General features: G+C 53.0%; 4 protein-coding genes across 4 annotated transcripts; all 4 read right to left on the bottom strand.

Annotated features, from left to right (window-relative positions):
* Positions 1-1,601: 1,601 nt before the first annotated feature.
* J4E87_003005 (uncharacterized protein) lies at positions 1,602-4,732 on the bottom strand (the record flags this gene model as incomplete). Its single annotated transcript, XM_049374638.1, has 4 exons — positions 1,602-3,191; positions 3,250-3,984; positions 4,031-4,585; positions 4,652-4,732. The coding sequence occupies 4 exons, from the start codon at positions 4,730-4,732 to the stop codon at positions 1,602-1,604; spliced, it is 2,961 nt and encodes a 986-aa protein (XP_049235629.1).
* Positions 4,733-5,954: 1,222 nt separating this feature from the next.
* Positions 5,955-7,791, bottom strand: J4E87_003004 (uncharacterized protein; the record flags this gene model as incomplete). Its single annotated transcript, XM_049374637.1, has 6 exons — positions 5,955-6,101; positions 6,152-7,244; positions 7,307-7,361; positions 7,417-7,510; positions 7,590-7,633; positions 7,686-7,791. 6 exons carry the CDS (start codon positions 7,789-7,791, stop codon positions 5,955-5,957), a joined length of 1,539 nt encoding a protein of 512 aa, XP_049235628.1.
* A 580-nt stretch (positions 7,792-8,371) lies between these two features.
* J4E87_003003 (uncharacterized protein) lies at positions 8,372-9,244 on the bottom strand (the record flags this gene model as incomplete). The annotated part of the gene is made up of 3 exons (XM_049374636.1): positions 8,372-8,842; positions 8,893-8,964; positions 9,017-9,244. The coding sequence occupies 3 exons, from the start codon at positions 9,242-9,244 to the stop codon at positions 8,372-8,374; spliced, it is 771 nt and encodes a 256-aa protein (XP_049235627.1).
* Positions 9,245-10,088: 844 nt separating this feature from the next.
* ERG6_1 (Delta(24)-sterol C-methyltransferase) lies at positions 10,089-11,717 on the bottom strand (the record flags this gene model as incomplete). The annotated part of the gene is made up of 4 exons (XM_049374635.1): positions 10,089-10,241; positions 10,288-10,464; positions 10,514-11,570; positions 11,650-11,717. The coding sequence occupies 4 exons, from the start codon at positions 11,715-11,717 to the stop codon at positions 10,089-10,091; spliced, it is 1,455 nt and encodes a 484-aa protein (XP_049235626.1).
* Between the last annotated feature and the right edge of the window lie 524 nt (positions 11,718-12,241).

Below are 12,241 nucleotides of genomic sequence, written 5' to 3'. Positions count from 1 at the left end.
GCGCAGCCTGGTGTATTTTATCCATGGTTTCCAAGTGGCCGAACCAAGAGCGAAAGTCGTCGTCGATGCGATAGGTCGCACACCGCTGCTACTGTATCAGGTTGTGATCAAACCGATCAAGCGTTCGCCCACATGCTCCTTTGCACTCGCGAGATCAGTCCACTTGTGAAACTGTGGGGTCATCGTGAGTGCGTGGCTAACTCGAAATGAGGCAATGAAGAAAGGGAGGCGAGTCTCCAATGCGTTTCTCGTTGCGCCTCCAGGCCGAAAACCAACATCTAGAAGCTGTCGTGAGGCATATCTTGAGGGGCTTGGCAGGCAAGAATACATAGTACACGGCGTACGCGGACGCGGACGCCAAGCCGTGATGATGGCGCGTATGGAGGTGATATTGCTTGATGGTGAACAGAATTGCTCGCCCATGGCACCGGATACGGATACGGTAGGTAACCGGCCGCGGTAAGCCTGCGCGCCACGTGAGCCTGAGCAGTAGCCACAACCACCATCATCATTCCATCACAGTCATACCACTTCCCACACACCCCAACTAACCGTCTTACTTTCCCGACTACCAAGATCACCACCATGTACACGTGCAAGGAGCAAAGATCGCCGCCGTTCACCCCACTCGACAATCGGCCGTTGACCCAAACGACGCGGTCCGACTCGCAACCTTGAAATCTCCGCATTCCAAGCACGCAAGCCTCCCCCTTCCCTGCCCTTAGCTGTAACGGCGAGCCGCGCGGAAACCCAGTGACCAGCCAACCCTATAGCGCTGCTGCTTGCAACACCACGCCCAGCATCACCATGCCGATCTTGGCACTATATTGAGTCTCGTCGACGAGGTACTGTACAAAATGACCTGACTATCGGTCTTATCGTCGGAACGTCGCGCTTTGTCGACTTCTTTCTCACAAGAACCCTGCCAAGTGATTCCACGTGGTCCGTCGCATTCGGGCTTATGCTTGCGAGGCGCCTTCTCCTCTCATGCGACGGTCTTGGTCGGTCTTGTTGTCGCATAGGCAGCGTCGTGGTGTCTTGTATACTTGTGTGCCCAGCTTTGGGTGGGCGGAGGCGGAGTATTATGTCGTACACTCGCCAATGTTCCTGCTCATCCCGTGTCCCCCTCGGGCTGCCTTCCCGCTCTTGGCGTGTCGGCCTTACTACTGTCGTGTTGTGTTCCACGGCGTGGGCTTAGACGCTCTTTGTCTGGATCTTGTGCTGACGAAGCTCTTTGTTTGGATAGTTATTGCTTCTCACGTGTACCAATCACATACTCAGCATTACTGTAACCGGTGGCTTTCTCGTTTCTCGATTTCTCGGAGAGGTAAACTCACTAGGTCTCACATCGGTCTTGTTGTCCACGTGGGAGCGATGGTGACGAAGTGACCGGTGACATACCATCGGATCCAGATTCAGTGCTTACCCACCACAGGGTGAGTGGATCGGGATAGGACGCAATTGGAAGCATCATGGAAGCCAATCTCTGCATGTTTCTCGGAAGAATAGACTGACATCACACTGCATTATATCTTGCAGCCATTCATATAGTTACACAAACATTATGATTAGATCTAGTGTTTTGTCTATCCTACCGAATATCATCCAACATGTCTAAAGCGCTCATAACTCGTATCCTCTTCTTGAGGTCCACGATTGAAATATTCCACGCCACCGTCCCTTTCGTCCGCACTGACAAGCGGCTGGCGGCTAGTCGTACCGTGCAGTACGGCGTCAGCATCAAACGGCGTCGCCGGAATGTCGACATCGATGCCAACTTCTTCGAAGCCTTCCTCAGGTCGCGGCGTCTTCTGGTATCCCTTAGCGTATGTTGTCCCCTGTTCTAGCTCCTCCTTATCTCCTAGTCTTGTTCGACTTGACGCCCTCGACCCTGACGGTGAGTCCCGGCGTCCATACGGACCCATTTCGGTGAGCGTTGTGAACGTAGATGGTGTGCCAGGCCTTGACATGTCCTCGGGTCGGCCGTATAGCTCCCCGTCACCTCCAAATTGCTCACGGAACTCCGCACGCTTCTTGAAGTTCTCAAAGTCGAGCTCTGACTCGGTGACCACTTCCATGTGCGGCATCTCCGTTCCACCAGTCGCATGCTTGCCTGGCTGGTGAGTGTCCATTTCGGTCATGAAGTAGTCGCCGAATCGATCGTAGCCTGGTGTGGATGGCATGGCACGGTCGGTCGAACGGCGGTGAGGTGCATCGAAGATGTCACGATCAGTATTTGAACGGTGTCCGTATACCTCTTTCAGGAGGTGCTGAGACTTTGCGTGGACCATTGGCGTAAGCAGCTTCTTGTAGAGCGCAGGATGACCATAGCGGGACGAGACCTTGGTGCTCTTCTTGGATTTCGGGTGATCCACGGAATGAGAGCCTTCGACATCGGAATAGGGGAGCGTTGAGTAATACAGCAGTTTGTCGTCGAAAGCTCGCCTGCAGTACCACTTGAAGCCAAATAGTAAGAACGGCAATGGGATCATTGCGTAGAGCATGTTACCAGTCCTCACTTGAACATTGTCGAAATCGATCGACCCGACACCGTTTGCTCCAACAACCAACGCGATGACTGCGTTTGCGAAACAAACCGCGAAAAGCATGCGGTTGACCAGGAGCTTCCAGAATCTACCGCCCGATTCGGTCTTGGTGATGAAAACGTACTGAAGCAGATACTTTTTGAAGACGGAATCCATGGCAATATAAAAGGCTGTCACTGGGAAGATGATAGGCTGTAGTGTGCCCATACAGAGACCAACCGTCGATACGAAGAGGTAGTTGTTGTAATAGTCGGCATACGGGAATGGTTGCGGTGCACTGAGTTCGATGAGCTGCCGCGGAGTTGGTGAGAAGAAGGTACGCTGAATCCAGGACCAAGCGAATATCCAAGCTTGCGAGAGATCGATAGCAGCACCGAGGTTGCGTTGCATTTGCCAGGTAAGCCAGAACGTAGACACATTACACAAGCCAGTCATAACCTTGGTGAACAGATGACCGTCCTGGATGGCCTCCCACACGCCTTGATCCTGGGCAGCAATGACCGCAGCCACGAACCGCCAGGCCGAACCGAACACGGAGAAGACAAGGAGATTGTTGAATACGAAGAAGGAGTAGAGGCGGGCAGTGACATGGCGTTCTCTGGATGTCTTCGATACATCTCCAGAGTGCGTGAACAATCGTCGAAACTAGAATTGGGATATCATGTCAGCTTACAGGTCAAGTAAGGTTCGCGGGTATACTAACCACCACGGGTACTCCCATATACATTAGAGTTTGTACCAAAGGAGCCAAGATACCCTGCGCAATCGCCCAGCCAGTGGGATGAGCTTGGAGATTCGTCATGAACGCTGGCCAAACGAGTCCCAAGTGGGAGAAGTCTGACAGGAAAACCGAAGTCAAGATGTTGGGCACGACGAAGGCGATGGTGAACAAGACGACCCAAAGACCGTCCCAGAAGGCGCGTATCCTGCGAGTTCTCCGTGTCATCGGAAGATTCTGCCAGAGCAGGTCGTGGGGTTTGGGCGCAAGGTAAACATCGCAGCCGGCGGGGCCCTTCTTCTTCGTCGCGTACGCAACTGCATGCGCATCCTCGATATGTGCGTAGGATGCGAATCCATATGGCATAGGGTTTCGCATATCGACACCCTCCCGCACTTCCTTGATGGTCGTCTCCAGCCTGGAGATTCGGTCCGTAAGGTAATCGATCGCATCTAGTTTTCCTTTGCCATGGACTGCCTGATCGTCCTTCATAGCCTTGCATTTCGGGCGCTTGGCGGGTAGCTTATTCGGGTTACTTAGGTACTCAGCCAAATGCTTCTCGAGCAGGCGGACAGCATCATCATGCGCCTCAATTAGCTTGGGCAAATCCTTGACATTGCGTCCAATAACTGTCCGGGGTATACTATCGATAGGCTTTGCCTGTTCGACAAGCTCGACAAGCCCAGCGTCGGTCCGCGATGATTCGGGAACGTGTGTTAGCTGTCTGATGTCAGCTTGATCCATGGAATGTATTAGTGATACTCACCAGTAGCGTTCGCGAATGCAAACTGGACTTGTATTCCTGGGTGTTGAAATACGCGCGCCTAAGCTTCAGAATAGCCCTGTAGTTCCACCAAAGGAAGAAGCAAACAGTCCCCTGGATGATATACGCCACCACAACGTACGCCCAAAACTTCCTTCCAAAGATATACTGCGGAGTGAACTTCATCAGTGTCGGTATCTCCTTCCACTGCTTGTACAGCGGCGAACCCCCCACAACATTGACCGGTATCAGAATGCCACAACCAACAGCCGTCAACACGATGAAGATGTTCCGGAGCATTCGAAGGAATCGTAGAAACACGACCGCATCCAGACCGATGGTATCCACCAACTCCTGCTCCTTCACATCCCTAACCGCGGACAACCAACTTAATGGCTTCTTGTCCAAGGGCTTCGGTCGGTGTTTCTCATCGGCATGTTTCGCTCGTGGCGCGTAAACTCGCGAGTTGCGGGGTCGAAGGAAGCAGAACACCACGACCAGCAGACCGGAAATAACGAAGGAATAGACAATAGCGGCGTAAATCGAGTTCTCTTGGATCTACGCAACAGTCAGTATGCGTATGCGCGACGGTAAACATATGGTATGTCGTCGATCTGTACTTACTTCACCTTGGAACGGATCCGCAATCAAATCGAGAAACTTATCAGTCCCACTCTCGCCATTCTGTCGCCTCCAGACATCCATACTGGAACTTCCCTCCTCTTCAAACGAATGTACTCAGTAGAAGTCGCTGTAATGTTCGGTCCCAAGAAACCGTAAATGCAGCGAATGAGAAAAAAGGTGGCGTGGTGTGGTTGGACAAGAGAAAAGAAAAGTCACCCAGGGAATAATGTTCACATGAGAAAGCCTAATTAGATCCACGCAGCAAGGACCAGACCCTCCCAATAAACTCCGGACGCGTAACGATCCCCCAGATGCTCTTTGTTGGGAAGGCGCATCAGGGTGCTAGAACACTCTTTCTTCCGCTCGCCGCCGCCGAAACGACGTCATTCCCGCCGCTAACTTGTGGGCCTCAAACACTGTCTGTGGCCGTCAAAGAAACAGTCCGCGTCAGAAGCTTTGAGGCGTGCTGGCATCATCGTGCGAGCGTGCAATACGATCTGGGCTTCTGTCTAAAGCCGAAGCCTAAAAATAGTTGTTTCGTGGGGTCACGCTAGTTTGCGTGGTCGAGACCTGGGACCGAAAATCTTTGGTGCACTATTACTGCATGTATCTTGTAGGGGACTTGGCAGGGTCCCCCCAAAGTAGCATTAATTGAATGTGCGATAACGCCTATCGCATTGATGGGACCCAGATGATGATCAACTCGAGTGCTGTGGTGGACTTCTGATGTGACCAAGTGGGACGAGATGGGTGGAGAGAGCGGATCGTGTCGCTACGTCATCGTTCCAGACAAATCTATTCCAGCGCAAAGGCTACGCACCTGGGCAGCAGGCGCATGTGCACGGGAAGTCGCACTAGAAAGATGCTATAGAGGCAGTGCAAACATTTCTAGTGTATGGGGTCTACCTCCACAGGGACGTGAATGTAGTTGTGAGCGGATGCAAGACAGGGAGCATAGCTGTTGATCGCATTTCAAATGAGTAACACACCAATACGTGGACAGAACAGCATCGTATACGTTCAAAACCCGACCTAAGCTTGCTGCCCACTCAAGCCAACCCTACTCTTATCTCCATTCATCCATCCATCCACGCGCACGCTAACCATCGCCAAACATGCTACACATGTCATCCCAAGCAGTCTCCATCGCGAATGTCAGTAGACACGCGATTCGCGCTTCTACCAACCCCCCCATTTCCACCCTAGAAAGAAAGGAATCTATGGATATCACGAACACCGAAAGAAAAAGAAGGAGAGGGTATGCAAAGTTGCGGGAAAAAAATGCAGAGGTGATTTTTTACTCTCATGCCTTCTCCTTCTTCTTCTCCTTCTCTTTCTTGTCGTGATGGTGGTGGTGCTTATCGGCTTTGGCGTCCTTCTTAGCGGCGGCTTCGGCCATAAGTTGTTCAAAGGCCATGAAGTCGCCTTCTTCTTCGGGGTCGCGCTCAGCCTGTATCTAGTTAGCACACATTTGTTTGAGGTGACAAGAGTTGGACATACCTTCTGGAACATCTCTCCGATGATCATCAGAGCGTGTGCTCGCTCCACTCGCTTCTCCAGCTTAATCTTCTTATCATTAAGGACGGTATCGCACACGTCTCGCAGTACGCTCTGAATCTCGAACTTGCTTCCCCTCCAGGCTGCGGCGAGAATCTTGCCAGTAACTCTCTTCTCATATTCAGCCTTCTTCTCGTCTGTCCATGCCTCGCCACCTTGCTCCTCTAGCTTAGCCATCTCCTCCATGGTAAGCTGTGCGTCTATGGCAGCAGACATAGTGGACCAGGTGTCCTTGACGAGCGTTCCCTTGTCCTTGATGCGTGAGAAGAAGCCAGAAATCCCGAGGAACTTTTGCGACTTAAGGAACGAGGAAGCCTTCATGATGTACGTGGCACCAATGGCGTGAAGGATTTCAAGACCAAACGACTCCATCTTGAGATTCTCGATCTCAAGGTGAATCTTCTCCTTGAAGGCAGCGGTGACATCGGTCGCCTTGTCGGTTTCAGTCCACACTGAGATACGGTCAACGAGCTTCTTGGCGAGGTTCGACACACGTTCGTCGCGAATCTTTTTACGCTCCATCTCATATGCCGCGAGCTCTTCCCGCTGCTCCTTGGTAAGACCAGCCTTCTTTTTCTGCTTCTCCCGTAGCTCCTTCTCAGCATCGGTCATGCCTTGTGCCTCCATACGTGCGTCTTCCTCTGACTTGTCCATAATAGCTGCGCGGATTGGTATGCCTTGTGTTTTCGGCGTGCTCGTTCGGGATGGGGGCGATGCCGCCCTGGGTGCGGTAGACGACTCGGCGGTGCTCTCAGCGTATACTGGAGGTGCTTCGGCATACACGGGCGGTGCATCTGCTGGCTGTGCTGCTGCGCGCTCTGCTGCCGCTTCGGCTTCCTTGGCCTGAGCGGCAGTACTTGGTGCAGCGGTCTCTGTGGTGCCAGTGGCTGGGGTAGTACCAGCTGCGGCAGCTGCTGGGTTCTTCTCGGCTTCGACCTTCTCAGCTTCTGCTTGAGCGGCTGCTTCCTCTTCCATCTCGCGTTGAGAGATTTCCATAGTCTTGGTCAGGTCCTTCATCAACGAGATCTCACCGATCCTGCGCGTGTCAGCACGATCCAGTATGAGTATCGCTAGTACGAGCCATAGGATATCACCTACCAGTCCACGAAGGCCTCTCCGCCAAAGATCATGGTGAAGAACTCGGAAGGGTCCTCTGTTGTGTTGTCAGCGGCGTGTCCTACAACCGTTACTCCAAGTATTGTGCATACCAAATCCGCTACTAGGCATCGCGCCCTCCTTGCCATATTTATCGTATGCTGCGCGCAGCTGGTCGTCGCTGAGTATTTGGTACGCCTCGCCAATCTGTATCGCCGTGAGCCCCGCAGTCCTCTTTTAACAACGAGTAGGCTCGCCAAACACTCTAGTCTGGTGATAAACGTACTTCTTGGAACTTCGCGTGTGCTGTCTCGTCACCGGGGTTCTTGTCTACGCCAGAATCAGTCCGCGGGCCTTTGAGCAGAGTCGTTGCGCAATGTACCGGGGTGAAGTTTAATAGCGAGCTTGCGGTATGCCTTCTTGATTTCGAGTTCCGTCGCGGTGGGCGGCACGCCTAAGGCGTCGTAGTATGCAGTCTCAACGACCATGGTTACGAATGTGGGTTACGAATGTGAGTGACCTTGGGTGCGTGGTGGGAGAGATCAAGAGCACATGCGTTGGTTGGGCGCGCGTCGGCGGGCTACACTTGCCCGCCGTGAAAATGCTGCACCGCCACAGCCGACGTCACCACGCTAAGACCATGCGAGCGCCTTGACAGGCAGTCACCTATGCGTGAGCATTGATTCTGCATTCGTCCTGTAGTAGATAAGACATGATTATGCCTGCAAATAATTGCTTTTCGAATATATGTTCACTCTCATTCGTAGATATGCTAGATAAGAGAGCTAGTCTATACAAGCTCAAAACCCCACCCGTTCGAGGCAGACCCGCCATGGCCGTATGATTCATGTGGAGAACCCAGTGTCACCCTTCGCCGCCCATGCAGACGCCATGCTAGAAATCCAGTCCGTGTATCATGAACCGTTAAGTGAGATACTTTTAGACCAAACAGGGAATAAATCGAGAAAATGCAGCCCAGGGGTGGAGTGCGCCGTGTGTCCGAGGACGTCGGAGGATGTTGCCAGTAGCAAGTATCGTGTGGCAGACTTGGATGTGCGGTGGAACCTTTTAGACGCTGAACTTGGCCTTCGCACGAGTGCTGCCCGCGTTGGCAGCCTCGGTGTGGCCAGAGAACTCGACAACGTCGTTCTCCTTCAGCTGGAGGGCCTGCTTGAACCGCTTTCCGATCTTCAGCAGAATCTCCTTACCCTTCTCCTGAGTCCTGGCCTTGCCGGCATCACCGGGGATGGCGCGGCCGACGGTGCGTGTCCACAGACCGATACGGTAGAAGCCTCGCCTCACGTTGACGACGACACCCATGACCTCGTTGTCGTCCTCATCCTCGAGGTTCTCGCCGATGGCAGCGAGCATGACATGGAGCCAGAGCGCATCGATGTTGACCGACTTCTTCTCCCTGAACTGGAAGGCCCATTTGCCGCCGTGCTTGTTCTGCGGGTCTTCCCACTCGGGCTTGATGCCCTTCTTGAAGAGGTGGTAGTCGGACTTGAGCGCGAGGTCGGATGTGGGGGTGATGTTGTTCTGCCCAGTGTTAGTCTTGCGGGTTGCGCTTGCTCTGCAGCGCAACTTACGTAGATGCCCCAGAACTCCTCGACCGAATCAAACGAGATGACTTCCTTCAGCAGCTCGGCCCAGTTGTCGCCCTGCACCTGTTAGCATGAAACTAGCCATAGGCGAGGCGAGACATTGTCGTACCTTGCCGCTCGGGGGCTTGGTGAACCACAGCGTCCATGTGTTCATAAGCGGGTGCTTGACGTTGAAGTTCTCGGGGTCGTGGAAGACGGTGCGGATCTCGCCCTCGCCGCCGGAGTTGGTGGTGGAGGATTGTTCCTGGCCCTCGCCCGAGTTCTCAGTAGGCGAGATGGGGATCGTGTCCAGCGGCACCTGCTGGTTGGCGTGCGATGCTGATGCAACTTCGGCCATTGTGGAGGTTGTGTTTGGGGGTTTTAGGGAGAGTATGTGGTAATGGGGCGGTAAAGAGGCTCCAAAAACGATGGCAGCGGGTCGTGTGGTAATTTAAGGCGATTGGTGGTGGGCGGGATGAGGTGAAGGTGGGGCTGTCGCAATCGCACCGGGCGATTATACGGGACGTGTCGCGGGCTTTTGCTGCCTGTCTTGCGGCGGGTGAGGGAAAGGTCGAGTGTGCGGTGGCTGTTTGTGGCGGGCGTGTCTGTCGGGCAGAATATGCAGTGCAGTCGCAATTCGTGTGAACCCTTTAGGCTTGCTTGGCACGGACCTCGCGCTACACTCCCGGGGCAGTTTCAGAGATGACACAGTGAAGGCATAAAGAAGCAACAGGTTGATGTCATAGCAGAACTAACTTCAGCGCATGTGAACTAGCTGACCTTTTCAGTCATGCACATTGTACGAGAGGGAGACGAAATAAGAGTTGCCAAGAATTTCTTTTTCACTGTTCGGCTGCAAACAACAATCTGCAAGAAGAGATCTTGAGGGTTTCTAGTATCCAAAAGTGTTCGATTTTTTCATACGATGTCCACGTTACTGCTTTGAAACAAAGTTCACGATGAACTTTCTCTCAAGCAGCCTCGTCGCCGAGCAAACGCGTTTCAATATAAGCACATCTACGGCCCAACCTCAGCTATGGAAGAGCAGGGTTGGAATTTGACATCCGTGCTATGGTATTACCTTCACCGTCAGTCGAGCTCAAACATGTCGCGAAAAGTATACATTAGTAAGTTATATATGCCCAGTTTCCCTAAATGGCAATATTGGTCGCCCGTATGATACATAGAATCGCGGGAGACGCTCATAGTTCGCTCTTGTTCAGCGTCTCGTGGACTTCTGTAACCGCTTGAGGCGTCTTGTCGAGGCCCATGACTCCCATCAGCTTGCCGAACTCCATCTTGAATTGTTCGTAAGCGATATCGAAGCGAGCACCACAGAGCCAGGCGACGAAGAGCTAAAAGCTGTTAGCAAGGTCAAAGCAGCATAGTCGGGATACGTACCATGAAAAATGTGATGACCAGAACTGTACCAATGACAGCGGCGACAATGTAGACCAAATCCCAGTTGGCCTCGGAGTCCTCCTTCCGTTTCCGCTCCGCCTCCTCGATGGTGGCAGGTGCCTTCTTGTCCACTGGTGGCTGTTGCGACGGGAATATCGACTCGATGAATTGCTCAATCTGGGATTTGTTAGTATGAGTACATTCAGCTGGACCAGTCTTGACTTGCCCTTCCGAGGGTGATGCTGATCTTGAGGAAGTTGGGGTCGTGGGGGTTGTTCTTCCTCGCAATCTTGCGAGCATATCGCCTGAAGACCTCGCAGACAAGCTGCAGGTTCTGTGTCGACTCAACCATCAACTGACACGCCTCGCCCTTGGTGATCTTGACGTTCTTCTGGAAAAGAGCATAGTTCTGGAAGCAGGTCTCGAGCGTCGCGATGGCCATGGACTGTGGGATAGCGCAGAAGTTGAACACACTCTGCTCTCGGAGACCTGCCAGGTAGTACAAGCAGTCGTCTGCCCGAGTGAGTGCAGTCAGGATCATCTCTGAGCTACAGTTCAGGGCCTGCTGCTTGTTCTCGGGCTTGAAGAGATCCTCAAACTTATCCACGTGTTTCGACCAGATCTCCCTAGGCCAGAATCGTCGTCCGTCGTCCAGATCCTCCTTGATGTCACGAGTGATGTTGACCTGCTGGAGGAATTGACCCATGGACTCCATCAGTTCCGGTCTCTTGAGCAGCGCAGCGTTCGCGAGACCAGCCTCAACGAAGAGGCGCGTGCAACCCTCACCAACCAGACCTGCGACGTAATGGCAGTACAGTTCGTAGTCCTTGATGGTGTTGACGCCGGCGTTGAACTCGGCGTTGTTCGCGTAGTCTGCCATGCCGTTGCCCATTTTCTTGGTAATGTCCTTGATGATGTCCTGGTAGACGGGCTTGATCTTCTTGAACTCCTCAATCACCACGTTGAACTCAACCAGAAGCTGCCTGTCCTTCTCGTTGGGGCCGTTCTCTGTGTAGTTCCACCCATCCTTCTCCAGAATCTCGTCGAAGTTGCGGAGGATCGGCTCCTTCTTCTCCAGAGGGATTGTCATGTCATCCTCGATTGTGTCCAAACCGCGCAGGACCAGGTAGAATAGCGCGACGGGCACCAGAAGGTCGGGGTGCAGTTCGAGGATAACGGCGGCAAAACTTCGGCTTGTCTTGTTGAGGAAGTGGAAGCATCGTTTGAGGGATTCGCATTCTTTCGATTCGTCGCGCTCGTGTACTGCGTTGTGCCATACCTTCCTAGAAAGTTGTTAGTAATGCTCAGGTTTGCGCAGATCTCCGGAGGCGAGCAGAGAAGTCGCGATGCGTCGTATCTTACCATTGAATGATAGACCGTAGCTCATTGGGGTGGACGACGTAGTAGAGCATGCTCAGAGGGCTCGGCATGATGGGCGGAAGGAAAGGAGTCGTGGATTGGGGGGTAGAGGCGGATGGGTCGACACGTGTTGTGTTGTCGCAATAGGTGGACCAATTCGGCGACAGGAGAAAGAATCCAAGAAGGAGAAATTATCACACCTTTACCCGCGAGTTGAAGTGTGTTTTGGGCGCGCGATGTGTGAAGTATGGGAGCGTCTCCGCAAATTACAACAATTGGACCCTGTAGCGCACGGCCTTAGCAACCCGCTGTCTGCACCTTCCCCTCGGATCAGGGATGAGAAACACCGAAAACACCGAACGATGCATCTGGATTTCCGGCGTCGAACAGCCCTGTAGAATTGGTGAGATTGGTGGGGTCGATGATGGTATTCAGTCAACATTGCAGCTCTTTTTCCATTTTTGTTGCGCTGCACATCGAGCTGGTCTCCTTCTCTATGGCCAAGTGAACAAACATCCAGGTCGGCAGACACAATGGCTTTGTGGCAGAGGGTATTCTTGCTCAACAAACATTCTAGTCTAGACATTCTATAAGT

This window comes from Alternaria ethzedia (assembly GCF_023757985.1).
Source record: "Alternaria ethzedia strain BMP 0044 chromosome Unknown scaffold_5, whole genome shotgun sequence".
NCBI classification, from domain to species: Eukaryota; Fungi; Ascomycota; class Dothideomycetes; order Pleosporales; family Pleosporaceae; genus Alternaria; species Alternaria ethzedia.
The sequence above is the reverse complement of the archived record's forward strand: the minus strand, read 5'-3'. Positions and strand labels throughout refer to the sequence as shown.